Source organism: Helianthus annuus, chromosome 11 (genome assembly GCF_002127325.2).
Source record: "Helianthus annuus cultivar XRQ/B chromosome 11, HanXRQr2.0-SUNRISE, whole genome shotgun sequence".
NCBI lineage: Eukaryota > Viridiplantae > Streptophyta > Magnoliopsida > Asterales > Asteraceae > Helianthus > Helianthus annuus.
Genome location: NC_035443.2, coordinates 182,799,375 through 182,816,307, shown reverse-complemented (window position 1 = coordinate 182,816,307; position 16,933 = coordinate 182,799,375). Strand labels below are relative to the sequence as shown.

Genomic DNA, 16,933 nt, shown 5'->3' with positions numbered 1-16,933 from the left:
CGCCCAACAAACAGGCGATCTACATTTCCTACCATATAATGCCTCAAAAGGCGCAGCCTTTATGCTGGTGTGGTAGCTATTATTGTAGGAGAATTCGATCAGGGGTAGGTTCTTATCCCAGTTACCACCTAAATCGATCGCACATGCACGAAGCATGTCTTCTAGCGTTTGGATAGTACGCTCACTTTGACCGTCCGTCTGTGGATGGTAAGCCGTACTAAAGTTTAGACGCGTGCCCAAAGATTGCTGGAAACTCTTCCAGAAGTGTGATGTGTATCTAGTATCCCTGTCGGAGATAATAGACACAGGTATGCCGTGTAAGGCTACAATCTTATCAACATAGAGTTGGGCTAATATATCGGAGCTATACGTCTCCTTGATGGGTAGAAAATGAGCCGATTTAGTCAGCCTATCGACTATGACCCATATTGTATCGTTTCCTTTCCTGGTTTTGGGTAACTTGGTTATGAAGTCCATAGTTACGCATTCCCACTTCCACTCGGGAAGTTCAGGCTGTTGTAGCAAGCCAGACGGCTTTTGGTGCTCGGCTTTGACTTGAGCACAAGTCAAGCACTTTGCTACATGGGCGGCTACAGACTTTTTCAAGCCTATCCACCAATAATTTGCCTTCAAATCTTGATACATCTTGTCAGCACCAGGATGGACTGAGTATTTGGAACTATGGGCTTCCTGGAGAACAACATCTCGTAGTCCTCCATACATTGGAACCCATATACGTCCGTTTAATCTAAGGATTCCATCCTTGCTAAGAGTCAACTGCTCCTCAGTTACTCCCAGCTTTTCATTAGGATAATTAGCTTCCAACACAGCCTCTCGCTGTGCAGCTAATATCCTCTCAATCAAATTGTTCTTGAATTCAATGCTCTTGGCATTGATTCGAATAGGTTTTACCCTTTCTTTCCTGCTCAAGGCATCAGCGACTACATTCGCCTTGCCGGGATGGTACCTGATCTCGCAATCATAGTCATTCAGGGTCTCCATCCAACGGCGCTGCCTCATGTTCAACTCCTTCTGGTTGAACAGGTGCTGGAGGCTTTTGTGATCAGAATAAATCACAAATTTAATACCATAAAGGTAATGTCTCCACAATTTTAGTGCAAATACAACGGCACCCAACTCCAAATCATGGGTGGTGTAATTCTTTTCGTGCACCTTTAATTGCCTTGAAGCATAGGCAATCACCTTGCCCTTCTGCATAAGCACACACCCCATGCCCGTGTGTGATGCATCGCAGTAAACTATGAATTCCTCTGTACCTTCCGGTAATGTCAGCACAGGTGCGTTTCTTAGCTTTTGCTTCAGTATTTCGAAGGACTCTTGCTGCTTTGGGCCCCAAATGAACTTTTCTCTTGGTTAGGGAAGTCAAGGGCGCAGCAATCCTCGAAAAATTCTCAATAAACCTCCGGTAGTATCCTGCTAACCCCAGGAAACTACGGATTTCGGTAGGCGTCTTTGGCTCTTGCCAGTTCATGACCGCCTCTACTTTAGCGGGATCCACTTGGATACCACGCTCACTCACAACGTGACCTAAAAACTGAACCTCTCGTAGCCAGAATTCGCATTTCGAGAATTTGGCGTAGAGTTTCTCACGCTGTAGTAATTCGAGAATGCAACGGAGGTGCTTCTCGTGGTCAGCTTGGTTTTTGGAATATATAAGGATATCGTCGATGAAGACTATGACAAATTTGTCCAAATACGGCTTGCAGACGCGATTCATGAGATCCATGAACGCAGCCGGTGCATTTGTGAGCCCAAAAGGCATCACTAGGAACTCGTAATGACCATAGCGAGTCCTAAATGCTGTCTTATGTACATCCTCATCTCTGACCCTTAGCTGATGATAGCCCGACCTTAAGTCGATTTTCGAGAAATAGCTTGCTCCTCGCAGTTGGTCGAACAGATCATCGATCCTTGGCAAAGGATATCTATTCTTTATGGTAACTTTATTTAGCTCTCGGTAGTCGATGCACAACCGCATCGATCCGTCCTTCTTCTTTACAAATAGGACAGGAGCTCCCCAGGGAGATGAACTAGGTCTGATAAAACCTTTCGCCAGTAGTTCATCCAACTGGGTCCTCAGTTCTTTCATTTCCGTCGGAGCTAATCTGTAAGGTGCTCTTGCTATCGGAGCTGCTCCAGGAATGATGTCTATTCTGAACTCCACTTGTCTATCTGGTGGCAAACCAGGTAGTTCTTCGGGAAAAACCTCGGGGTATTCAGAAATGACAGGAAGATCCTCGATCTTCGGCTTCGGTTCTTCAATTATCACCTGAGCCATGTAAATTACACAGCCTCTGTTCAAACACCTTGAAGCTTTCAGCATAGATACGTCTTCGGGCAACCCGTACTGCGTATCTCCTCGAATGGTAAGCGATTCTCCACTCGGAGTCTTTAAAACTATCTGCCTCTTGCCGCAGATGATTTGGGCCTGATTACGGGATAACCAGTCCATGCCTAGCACAATGTCAAAACCCGCTAATTTGAAGGGAAGTAGAGATAAAGGAAAAGATTGGTTCCTAATGGACATTTCACATCCTTCTAGAACAGTTGAGACGGTTTCTATCGTGCCGTCTGCTAACTCTACTTCGTATTTCATATCGAGGGTTTTGATAGGCATATTTAGTAGTTGGAAAAATTTCTGGTCTACAAAGGATTTATCAGCGCCAGAATCGAATAGTACTCTTGCAAATATATTATTTACGAGGAAAGTACCTGTAAGCACATTGTCGTTCTGGACCGCTTCCTTTGCATCCATGCGAAAAACTCTCGCATTTGACTTCTTCGTCTCTTCCGCCTTCTTGGCATACTTTGGGCAGTTACTCTTGATATGCCCCTTTTCATTACAACCATAGCAGGTTGCATCCTTGATTTTCTTGCACTCCACAGTCTTATGATCCTTGGACTTGCATAGTCCACAGGAAGGAGTCTTTGATTGCGACTGTGAATTTGATGCAAATCTGCACTTCCCAGAGTGGGGTTTCTTGCAGATTTTGCAGTTGGGTCTTTCACCAGCTTGCCGATCTTTCTTCGCCTCCGACCCTCTTTTGCCTTCACCGTTTCCACGGTGCTTCTTCCCTGATCTTCGTGAGGTATCATCCTCACGTTTTCTTTTCTCAGCCTCCTTGCTCCTTAGTGTCCTCAGACGGACAGCATCTAAAGTTAGAGACAAGGAGAGGTCAGTAACTGACCTGAAGGTCGTCGGCCGGGAGGCTTTTACACTCGCCTTTATTGCGGGCTCCAAGCCCCCAATAAAACGGGCGATTCTTCGAGGTTCTGGTGTCACAAGGTATGGGACCAGACAAGACATTGTATTGAAGCTCGTCAAATATGCCTGGCAGTCCAGGTTCGTCATCACCAGTGACACAAAGTCAGCCTCGATCTTCTCAACCTCATGCTGAGGGCAGTAGTTTTCCTTAATGAGAGCAATAAATTCCTCCCATGTCATCTTATACAAAGCAGACTTACCAGATGCCTGCACCAACGCCCTCCACCATGCCAGGGCCTCGCCCTTAAAAGACTGGGACACATACTTCACCACATCCCTCGCTGCACACCCGCTGATGTCCACAATAGTGTCCATCTCATCTAGCCAAGTGATACAATCAACAGCACCTTTCTCCCCTGTAAATTCCCGGGGCTTACAAGATACAAAGTATTTGTAGGTGCAACCCTTAGCATTTGATGCATCAGTATATTCTCTATCGCGATGAACGCTGTTCTCAGTGGACGAGTGTTTGTCGTCATCTTTCTTGGGTTCAGAGGGTGGTTTGGAGTGTGTCTTTGGTTTAGAGGGTGGTTTTGACACGGTTCTGCCTTGGGACTCAGTATATTGACGATCAAGAGCTGCCTGAACAGCATTGTCAATCAGAGCCTTCAGTTGTGCGCCTGTCAGATGCACTGGTGTATTGTCGTAGTCATCATCATTAGTATGGCTATTTTCTCCGTTAGGATCCGCCATTGTAACTTGAATCTGTTACAGAAGATAACAAAATTTTATTTAGGAGATTATTATATAATCGTCTTTTATGACAATTTGTCAACCATGGTACAAAGACCATATTTGGTTAACTTATTATTTCATTACATATTAGGATTTGAATATATCCTATTTCAGCTATATAAATAGTATTGGCGGCATAAAGCCTAATCATGATGATGTTTTGTAACCTTAGCCGAGATTTCAGAGAATCAAAGGCATAGAGATTTGAACCGTAGTTCTTTTATCTCTTTCTGACAGGGAGTCATAGACCACCACTGCCTTTTGTCGTTATAATACAATTATTACGGCCCATAGGCACTACACCTCTAATGGATGTTTTAATATGGTTGGCCCGTAGGCACTATATCTCTAATGGATGTTTTACTAAGGTTGGCCCGTAGGCATTACATCACTAATGGATGTTTTTATAATACTGGCCCGTAGGCACTACATCACTAATGGATGTTTTTAATAACATTGGCCCGTAGGCACTACATCACTAATGGATGTTTTTATAATACTGGCCCGTGGGCACTACATCACTAATGGATGTTTTTTAATAACATTGGCCCGTAGGCACTACATCGCTAATGGATGTTTTTATAATACTGGCCCGTAGGCACTACATCACTAACGGATGTTTTAATAAGGTTGGCCCGTAGGCGCTACATCACTAATGGATGTTTTCATAATACTGGCCCGTAGGCACTACATCACTAATGGATGTTTTAATAATATTGATCACCTTTATTGGTGGTTTAACCCACGATTTATAAATCATTTAGTTGGGTTTTGAAATCCTTAAAGGATTATCGTATAAGAATGACGTGCGTGATTTTAACGAATCACATCTGCCATGATTGTTAACATGCGTACAGAGGTTAACAGGGAAGCAGAATCTTTTTATTTAGGTCGTACCATCTTGACTGGATCTTAAAAGACACCAAGCTAGGTTTCACCTTTTAAGATTCTTTATTTAGGCAGATCAATATAAAAGGAATGGTTTTGATTTATTTTATACATATTAAAACAAAACTCATAACATACATTCCAAAATCTCAAATACAATTACATATTGCCCTAAACGGGTCCTTCAAATAGTACATACCTCCATAGAGGTTTAAAAATAAGTGACGAGTCCACGCAGGGACTAATACAAGATAGATGTCCATGCAAGGACTAAAGATAAGTCCACGTAGGGACTGAAATACGATAAGTGTCCACGCAGGGACTTTATTTCAAAGTAGAAATTACATTAGTACAACTATTAAGGGCTAGTGGTCACGTTTCTTCTTTTTGCCCTTTAGTAGATTCGCTAAGCCCTTGAGAAATCCTCGGTGGCTCTTTTTCTCTTCTTCGAACTCTCTCTCCACACGATCTAGTCGATGGAGTATCTCTTCCTGTTCAGGAGGAGAAAATCGTGGTTGTGGCGCTTGTTGCGGAACTGGAGGTCTGGGAGGTATTGGATACCCATGAGCTGAGTAGTCCGGTGGTCCCATGTTTCCGTGTGCTCCGTCAGGGTAGCGCGCATTATATCTTGCCGACACCACATATGGGTCGCGCTCATAGCCGTAGTTGTATTGTGCTTGTGATGGTTCGAACGGGTTGTAAGCCGTCGGACCCGTGTAAGCAGGTATGGGTTGGTCATACCCAAATGGTGGCGAATTTTGTGCAGCTGGTGCGGAGTTCGCCTCCTGTATAGGACTTGAAGGTCCTTCTTCTTGTAGTGGCGGATAGTGGCTACTACTAGAATGTCGAGGAGTGCTGAAATGGATACCCCCTCCTACTCGTGTAGACATACGAGCATTTGTCCTCCTACGCCTTGGCGGATCAGGTATTACTGGTTGCGCCGGTGGCGGAGGTGGTGGCGTAACTGCCTCAAAGCGTGAATCCTCAGAGGGATCCTGCGGATGTCGCGGTTGTTGAGATGTCTGTTGAGGTGGCGTGTAGTACCACTCATGTCGGTCAAACAACGCTTGGAAACTGTCTGGTCCTTGATAGGGTGTACCATGGAAGGATGACCCATCAGAGACTTCTATCGGATGCGTGGGCGTACCACGCGCAGGTTCAGTTGGATCAGTATCTTCATCCATATGGTCCTCGGAGAAATGATCTTGTGGCCCTAGTGGAACAAAGCCTGAAGGTTCCTGTATGTAGTCAGCCGGATTAAACTGACCTATGTAGTATGGAGTAGGGTCGTCGTAATTTCGGTGCGATACCGAACGTTGTAGAGGTATGAAGGAAGGTTGTGGGTTGTTGGGATCATTTTCTGAATTTGGCCCAAAGGAGTGCCGGTAGGATGGCGTCGAGCTGTGCGAAGTGGAATGCCTCGCGGGTTCGTAAAGATCCCTTCGTCGTTGTGGCTCTTCGCTCCGTGTCATCGAAGGATGTCTTGTACCAGATGGTCCAGCTTCGTTATCGTGATGTGTCACGACTTCTCCTCTGCCTCTTCTTCCCCTTCCTCTTCCTCGGAATATAACAGGTGGCATTTTCCTGCTCCAAAACTTATTAAAAATCGAATTGAAAATAAAGACAAAAAGGAGTATTAATCCGAATTTGTCCTAAGTAATTGTCTAGACTCAAATATGTGCAATTGTGTCATTGAGATTAAACACAATAGGATAGTGTTTAATTCACTCAATGTTGGCTCTGATACCAACCTGTCACACCCCGATTTCCACTTGTCTCACCGGTGGGCCCGGTGGGGGATTACCGTGACGATGTTGGCAACAATATAGTCAAACCACACAATTATATAATGCACAGCGGAAGCTTAAGATAAATATATAAACTTCAACCTCTGGTTGTAGTATCAAATGTATTACAGAAGTTGAATATATCCACAGCGGATCAAAATAATAAAATATTGTCCATTCAGATACGGCATCGAGTTTGCGAGACTATTCATGATGCTTAGGCAGCTAATACCAGCCAATTTCGTATAGTACCTGCACTTAATCTTTTTGGGGAAAATACGTCAGTTTACACTGGTAAATACATTCAACTGACACATTTGAAAATGTTTATTTAAAATTGATTTGAATGCACAAGGCACAAACTCTTTTATAACTTGGGAAAATTATAATAAAATCTTGTGAACGTTTTACATGTTCTTTTATGCATTCAGTAGCCCGGGTCGTGCCGGGTTAAAGATTTATAGACACACCACATTGCGTAAAACCGTAGTATAAAAACCAACGGCTACGTCTTTTAATTTATTGTCGACACTATATACCGGGTGTACGCCTACACCGGGATGTCGATGGTCGTGGCCATTTCGTAAAATGATGCCAAGGATATCCGGGACAACGGTCATTAAACCCCCCAAAGGCTTTTAAGCAACAAAACTGTTTAAATGAGCCGATCATATTATTTAATTAACCACCTAAGCGATGGAAGAATACAATGCTCAATCAAGCGGTATTAATATACCGTAACCCAAGCCCATATAGGGGAAATAAGTTAAAGTATTTACCTTTGCAAGTATATTTCCTTAATTTGGATTAAATCACCGATAGCTTTTACTGGGGCTCCTAATCTGGAACGAAGGTTTTAATTAACCTCTTAGAATCCTAACGAGTCTTTATAATGGCCGTAGCCTAGACCGGTTGGTTCCGATATATATAGATATGGTTTAATCGCGCGAAACGGCGAAAACCGAGAATGGAGTGTGATTCTGACCCAACAAGTTCAGAGACTTGTTTTATATGGGTTAATGGTTTACACTCTGGATTTTGGGGTTCAAATAATATAATTTGACCCGTATCGGCTAATTTATGAAAACTAGTTTCATAAGCCGAACCGTGCGCGCAATAGGCGAAACGGTTAACCATGAGAGTCGTACGCTTATTTCCTAAGTCAACATGCCTTAAATGGGTTGTGGTATCAGTAGGATACCTTCCGTGACGCCCGTAACGAGTTTAAGTTAATATTATGCCCCGTAGGGGCTTTTCGGTCACTTTAAAGACTTTTAAAGAGCTTTTCGAGTTCTACAGGAAATCTGAGTTTCCGAATAGCTTATAAAGCTTAAAATACTTTATTTATTATTTAAAATCAGTAGCAACTGGAATCGGGTCAAAAGACCTTGTAGAACTCATGTTTTGGCCGAAAAGGGCATATTCGGTATTTACCGAACCGTAGCCATAACCGCAGGTTATGAGCGAGGTAAAAATTATTAAAAATCTTTAAAATTCCCAAAATATTATTTTAATACAGTGGGTAAAAGTTTTGGTGACGAAATCTTGGTTTAGATAGGTGTTATGCTAATTGCGCCGTTAATTACTAAAGTTTACTTTAAATGCGCTATTTAGCATAACTCTCATTCTAGACCTCGGATTGACGTGAAACTTTAAGGACATGCTTATAATTTAGTAAGCAAGGTTCTGGTCCGTTCACGTGTCCGAAATGCTCGTTTTATTTTCAAAAGGCCGTTACGGTCAACTTTTAGGCGAATGACGGAAATGCGCAAAAGACTCGGATAACTCATGAACCGATCACAGAGGTTTATACCAACATGTGACCTGGTCCTAAGAGAGTCCTAAGGCATATCTATACCTCACTAAAACGGGTCAGAACTGAAGTCAAAGCAAAAGTCAAACTTTTGCGACATTCGGCTCCGAACCGGTTCAATATAGCAAATGGTCGATTCAAACGAGCGCAACAAGTTTATATACTTAATATCATGTTTTATAAGTGTCAAAACAGGTTTCATAACATATACATTACAGATTATGCATAAATCGCTAAAATAGCTTTCTGTTGACTTTTTAACCGCACGTTTGACTCGATATTTGACATAGTTAGAGTGGTGATCAGGGGGAACCCTTTTAGAGGTTTTTTACCCACATAATTACCTACTCAGAACTACTTTTGATCCGTCATAAGACTGAACCATTTGCAAGTTATTGTAATGACAACCGTTAGTTACGACGGTTGTGTTCATAGGCTAAAACTATGGAAATGTAAGACCAAAATGGTTATGAACGACTTACAGAAGTTGAGGGAAGACTTAAGAACTCAAAGGGATGCTTGAGAGATTCTTAGAGTGATCAGATAGTGTGTTTTGTGTTGTGTGAATGTTATGAGCCAAACTTGGCTATTTATAGTGAAACTAAGCCCTCAAGATCATCACAACTCAGCCTACATTTGATCATGGATCATGGGCAGGTGTCCCTAAGGTGTATGGGTCAAGTGTAGGGTGCCCATGCCTCATTTATTGAGGTTTGATCGTTCACAATGCTCAAAAGGCAAGAAACTACAAAGTTTCTGCATCTGGGCACTTTACGCGACCCGCATGGGAGTTCCCATGCACTTTTACGCGGGTCGCCTAATATTCAAATATCAGGCGTGTAATTTAGGAGGCTCGCGGCCCGCCTACACTTAAGCTTAACCTTCACGCGGGTCGCGAGAGGCCTGTTTTTCAGATTTTTAAAATCTTTTGAAATGATTACGAAATCCTGGTAATTAATAACGAAATCTTTCGTAATGATTTACCTGACCTTTCGGGTTTGAAGGGGTAACTTTGCGGTTTGGCCCTCGGTTATTTACCGATAGGGGCCTCGTGTTATTTACCCGCATTATAAAGTCCCCGGTTAGTTTATTAATTATTTGGAAAGCCTTAACTTTCACTGTTGACGCTTTTAACCCTTCTCATACGAATTTGAGTATAACTCTCTCGTTTTAAGACGGAACTTCGCGGAATTTGTACAGTATATTCTAGTGAGCGTATAATACTGTTACGAAGCCTTGGGAACGTTAAAGGGTCACTCAGAGGTATAATTAAACATGTTGACACAGTTAACCCCTGTAGCTCGTAATCTCTCACTTTCTTCCGCGTTTCGCTTCCGTACGATCTATGATTTATTCGTTTGAAGGTACAAGCATTTATTTAGGGTTATTATACAGTATATTTACCCTTGTTGACATTTATAACCCTCGAATTTATATACTTTCAAGGTTTGTCAAAATTAGTCCTTTATTTATTATGGATGCCACGTGTAATCAAATGACACGTGTTAACACATCATTGGACACAAAAATTCGAGGTGTTACAGTATTACAGAAGAAAACTAGAGCATGACTAGTGGGATAAGTCAACCATTATATCTCTTATGATAATCAAGAACTCATTTCATTATTGCTATCATGGGAGCTATTCTAGATTCTAAATTTCCTAAGACTAATTTGTTTTTTTTTTTGGAAGAATCAAAATAACTCCTAAGCCGCATGCATTACTCTAGATTCTTACTATAAAGTTTGTGGCATATGTGAATACATCATAATGTACAATACCATGACCCATAATTTAAAGGTTTACACATGAAAATCATTACACTTTTCCGGTGCATTACATATAACTTTTCCATTAATACCATAAGTTTTCTTAAGAATCAACTATAACACTCAAGAGTACCAAAGGAAAATGAGTGTGTTGATTAGCTGCATATGTACAGGAAAATGAATGCAAGAAACTGGAAAATTAGATGATGTTCATCTCACCGCCACTAAACCTGAAAGGAGGATACTTTTAAGATTCAGAGATAGTGTACAACTACTACTTCCAGCTATAAGTTTCTTCAAAGGAAAGTCTCACAGCAGGTTTATGCCATTAAACTAGGCATGAGCATCGAGACTATCCATAATTCAATGAAACAGCTGGCTAAGATAAATAGTAAGATATTTATGATATTTAAGTCTGCTAATGGTAATATTCTAACCAACATATGACCGGTTGATTCTAGTTCTATGTGTTTCCTTACCAGAAATCAACAAATAATTAATATGAGAGTTAGTGGCAAAATTTTATGTTAAGACTATAAGAACCATAATAAACTGTTTTATAATTGGGCTTAATGATACCTTATATATTCTGTAGATTATTCAGAATTTAGTATCAATATAAAAGCTGCATTATGACAGTTGTGAGGTTTGCATGGTTAAAACAAAGTCACTTTTACCTTAAACTCTCATATTATTTGTTATCTCAATCTGGATAGAAACCTTATAAGATAGAACTTGATGATTCTACATTTTTCACAACCTTTGTTATCATGAAAATGAAAATTTAACAAAAGAAAAATGAGACTTACAAATTCCATCCATTAAGACCAAATTTCATGAGAAATCATGACTAGTTTAATGAAGGATGAAATATTATCAAATCTCATTCTTAGTGACTTATGAGCATGTGTTATAAGCCTTAATATTTAAATGGCTAAGGGAATAAATTAAGTTCCATTAGAAGTTATATTTCATTGGAACTTATCCCAAAATGGAATATTCAGACATGATTCATTTATCATAATATTTACTTGTATTGTCTTATATGAATTAAGGTATTAAAGAAATTAATTCATATATACTATGATTCCTTCAAAATATGTCCCCAAAATTTTTATAACATATGGACATTAAGGAAATCAAGTCTAACATATATGACATGTTCCCATAGCACATACATCATTGAAACTTATCTTGTAGCATTCCTACAGATCTAAAAGGTTAGTGGGAGTATTAAGTGTCTTAATCTTAATTTGCAAGAGTTGCAAGAGGTGGGGGAGTGAAAACTTGTTATTACCTCAATTTGCACCTCTTGTACAAAACATTGCTCCTTCACAACTTTTTTCTTTAAGAATATACTGCTGCTCTAACAAAAGTTTCGTTGTTGCTTAAACGTGGGCACACTCAGATTTCTTGCCAAAATTGTAATCCTCAAACAGAGAAACTACAATGAGTAACTTCTTTAATTTGTTTCTCTATTAGAATTTATTGGTCTTCTAATGTTGATTATAAGCATGTTAAATTGTTAAAGATTTCTAAGTCAGTGGGAGCAGTAAAAGTCCTTATCAGGATTTGCCAGAAGTGCAAGAGGCGGGGGGAAGAGACCAATTAAATTTTACTCCGATTACACCTCTTGCGCACACTTAGAATTATGAAAGTGATAGCAACTTAGGCAAGAGTTAATCCATAAAACTGAAACTCTTAATAAACCTAATAATCAACTAAGGAGGCCATCTAGGTTTAAAAGCCTACTAACTTTGATGATTATGTATCCTCCTTGACTGAAGTTGAAATGGATTTTAGAAAGTTTACTGATCCTACCTCTTCTAATTAAGACATTAGCATCAATCAATTTTCGAAATGTAATAAAAATTGTTATTAGCAAATTTGATTTTATGTGTCAAAATAACGTTTGGGATTTGATTGAATTACCTAAATCCAAATGCAAATGTTAAGACACTAAAAGCAAGATTGATTGTTAATGGTTATGCTCAGAAGAGAATTATTTATCAAAGAATCATCTTACCTTTCTTACAAAGGGTTTCTTTGAGGATCATTGTTGTTCTAGTAGCTTATAATCTTTTGTAGCTACATTAAATGGATATTAAAGCAATTTTCCCTAAACAAAGACTTACATGTTCAAAACAACCTGAAAGTTCTAAACTGAAAGGTCAAGAACACTTAGTTTCTAAGTCGATGAAATCCATATATGGGTTGAAGCAAACATCAAAATGTGACGAAATCTTAATGCGATTCTTTTCATCACGAATTAAGTGGATTTATGTGTACCAACCTCAGGGTGAGTGGGAGCAACTAATGTTAACTTGTCCTTATATAGATGATACTCTTTTGATAAGTATATGTTACATAAGTCAAATAATTTCTCACACATATTTTGATATAATGAATCTCGAAAATACCACTTACGTGAGAGATATCAAAATATACCAAGATAGACCCATTGGGGCATTAGTTTCGTGCCATAAGCTTCACTCTAAAGTGGGTCCTTACATATGTAACAAACAATATTACTCTCATTAAGAGGATAAAATGATAAATGAGATTACATCCTTATGCTTCATTAATTAGAAGCCTTATGAAGGTTCAAGTCTATACTCGTTTAGATATTGCTCACATTGATGAACATTATATCACTTTAGATGATTGTGAAGCATCTTACAATATCTTTAAGAAACGAGAAAGGCCATAAGAAGAGGTTGATTATTCTTACCTTGATTTTATGATGTTCAAAAGAAACTAAAAGTCAATTTGGGGTAATCCTTGTGTTTGCGGACAAATCTATCTCATGGAGGAGTCATGAGAAACTGTTAACAACAACCTAAATTATAATGACATAATATGTTGTTAATTAACAACGCAATTGTCACTAAATGTTGTTGAAATTTTATCAGTGGACTCATAAACTTATTAACTCCATATAAATACTATATTGAAGACTTACTGTGAAGAGTCAGCTACCTTATTTTCTCGAACAGTAACAGTTCGAGAGGCGCTGCATTAAACTTCGATACAAAATTATTGTTCGTTTATGAACAAGAAGAGGAACCTAAATACTTGTATCGAATACATTTACATTCATGATATGCTTGCGGATCCGATAACTAAGGTCTGCACCCAAAGTCTTTTTAAGAGCTCATAATAAAGACAGGTTTTACTAAAGGCCTTACATAATAGCATATCATACATATGAATGATTAGTTATTATTTTTCCTCAATTACACAATTTGTTTATCTATAAATACGTATGTGCACCTGATGACGTATAGACAAGAATTATACAAATTAATTTCAAAGGGCTTACCTTAGTCATTTTGGTCTTAAATTTACGTATGTTTTGATTTGGGGTTGTAACATGATTAATGGGGGTCTTGAGTTGATAGTAACTCAATGACTGTATTTTTCTGTTGCAATTTCAATTTGAAACATTGATTAATGTTTTAACTTGGCCAAACTTACTTATACTTATCACAAATGATCACTCGGCCAAGTGGAAGAATGTTAGAAATAACCCGTTGATGTGGCCTTAGGGATCATTTGGTAACATTACGAATATGACATAACTAGTCCCCGACAATTACTTGATGGTAGTAATTGTAATTATTGATTAGTATTAAGGGGTAATTATGATTTCCCTTTAGGTACCATTAATAGAGAAAACATAGAGTTTTATAACGGATCACCATTCATGACCATTATTCATTGATCTTTATATATTGATAACAAGTGGTGATCAAAACTCTAGAGTAGAACACCAATACTAAAATACTAAAAAATTCTCTCTAAGGTGATCCATCAACCTAGGGTACCATAACGGGAATCATGGCCTTATCTTCGTCTTCAAAGATGACCACTCCCACAAGTAAGTGTCTCTAACTTGGTATCTATATTTACGTTATGATTGAATAAACATGATTAGGTTCTATATTTTGACCCATGTTTATAGATATAATCAACAAAAACGTCCAAGGTACCACCACGGGTGGGCTTGGGTTGGGGCGTGGCCCCTTGGGGCTTGGCTTTCAAGCCGGGCGTGGGGCGGGAGAGCAACTGACATGGCGGGCTGTGAATGGTTATATATATATATATATATATATATATATATATATATATATATATATATATATATATATATATATATATTAAAAAAAAAGAAAAGCTGAACCCAAGCCCCAACCCAAGCCCCACCATACCCCCTTCAAAATGGGTTGAAGACTTAAGTTTTGAATTTCCACGTATCAACCTAAGCCCCACCATACCTCATGATCTTAATGTTTTTTAATCAAAAGTCAGGATTCTAGAAATTGAATATTAGAAAAATGTTTAAAATATTTCTTTTTACAAAACAATTTGTTTTCTTATTAGCAAGCATATATATTGAACCATTCATAAACTTTTAAGCAGAAGTTCGCTTATATTCATAGATTTAACAAATAAATAATCATGCAATAAACAAACAAACATAAACATATCTATACATATATTAATATATTAATTCATTTAAGTTTTATGTTTTTTCTATAATTTATTTGTTTTTTTATTAACAATTAATATTAAATGTCTTCCTTTTGGAAATCTTGTTATATATGTACATCATATGCACAAATGAGCTGCACAATAATGTAACATAATGTCTTGGCCTATTGCCTTCTATTCACCTGTAGCAACCAATACCATTACAAAAGATGAAGAAAAGGAACGAAAGGCAAAAATGTCGAGTCTAATCGAGCGATATAAAGACAAAGTCTCGTCTCTTCCCATGAATGTAGATCATGATCTATGCAAGTATATGGGATTTTGGCATTTCCATGGTTTTTGGTATCACTCAAAAGCCGACTTCTCGGTTGAAGCAATTATGGCCTTACAAGACCATTTCGAAGCTCAACCCACCGACATTTTCTTGGCAAGTCATCCAAAATCGGGCACAACATGGCTCAAGGCCCTCGCGTTTGCCATTATGAACCGGAACAAATTCAAGACACGCAGTGGTTCTTGTCCAACCCACCCATTACTCACCATTAGCCCACATGATTGTGTCCCTTTCATGGAGAGTGAGTCTTTCTTGAACAACCCTTCTTTTGCCAATGGCCTCATGCATACACATATACCCTACACTTCCTTACCTAAATCCATCATTAGTTCCGATTGTCGAATTGTTTATTTGTGTAGAAACCCTAAAGATGTGCTCACTTCTTATTGGCACTTCTTGAACAAGTTGAAAGATGATGGTTCTACACCAACTAAATTGGATGATGCATTTGAGCTTTTTAGTAGAGGTATGAGTCCATATGGATCATTTTGGGATCATGTGATAGGGTACTACAAGGCAAGTTTAGAACAACCGCTTAAAGTATTGTTCTTAAAGTACGAGGATTTGAAGAAGAACCCTGAGAATGAGGTTACGAAATTAGCCAAGTTCATAGGTAACCCTTTTACAGAAGAGGAGGAATTTGATGGATCAGTGAAAAAGATAATCGAACTATGTGGTTTTGAGAATTTAAGCAAGGTTAATAAGGATGGAAAGCAAACATCTAAGGTTTTATCCGATGATATCTACTTTCGAAAAGGCATTGTTGGTGATTCTGTTAATTATCTTACGAACGAAATGATTCAAACTTTGGACAAGATAACCAAAGAAAAGTTTGATGGTTTAAGTATCTCATTTGAAGCATGACCATGTTACTTAGATGTGGTTACTTGATGGTTGTATCTTCATTTTCTCTTTATAGTACATCTTAATTTCCTATGATATTTCCATTTAATGGTACTTATTTCTTTATACGTTATTAGAGCATTCACAGTCGATCCTCCATGAGTGTATTCTCTATATTTTATAGAGTGGTTGTAAGTGGTTGTGAGTGAACTAGAGAGAAAATGTTATTTTTCAATAGTAAATTTTTTTAAATCACCCTCTATAATTTTTTTAATATTTTTTGAAAGTGATTGCTAGTTGAGAAGAGAAAAAAGGTAATGATAAAAGTATATAAAATAATTATTTAACTGAAAAAGAAGAGAGAAAAAATAGTAATTTCTAGTGTGATTATAGAGATGAGGCAGATAATCGATTGTGAATGCTCTTTATGTCAATACATTTTGGCCGTGTTACTTGATGGTTGACTGATCCTGATACGTTAGTTTGATTCAGATATATACACTTAGCCCTAAAACTTCTAACTACTTTAAATTAACCCTTTATACGTCTGAATAAAGCAAGTTAGTATTTCACTATTTTGACACCTATTTGATCAACCCATTATTGATTTTGGCATCATTTGAGAGAGTCCGTGACCAAGCTCTCGGGAGCCCGCTCATACATTTTGTTTTTTTGGACGCTCATACATTTTGTTTTTCTTTTTCTTTTTGACTAAATTCAAAGTGTTGTACAAAAAGAGTTAATACTCACACACCTCTCTTTTCTATCTCTCTATATATACATAGAGGGTTGAGATCCTGTACAAACAGTGCTAATTATAAGAACCGTAAGAACAGATCTGAACCATTGTTAATTTAAATCAAGGGTTGATATTGATTATAAATAAAACTTTTATAATAAAAATTACTACTAACAAATTAGGGGTAATTTTGTAAAATTGCTAGTCATTTGACCATTTTCTATTAAATACAAATTCCACCAAG

At 38.4% G+C, this 16,933-nt stretch overlaps 1 protein-coding gene across 1 annotated transcript; it reads left to right on the top strand.

The window, feature by feature from the left end:
- Positions 1-14,927: 14,927 nt before the first annotated feature.
- On the top strand, positions 14,928-15,971 carry LOC110888949 (flavonol sulfotransferase-like). The gene has a single exon (XM_022136442.1). The coding sequence runs from the start codon at positions 14,928-14,930 to the stop codon at positions 15,969-15,971; it is 1,044 nt and encodes a 347-aa protein (XP_021992134.1).
- The last annotated feature ends 962 nt before the right edge of the window (positions 15,972-16,933 follow it).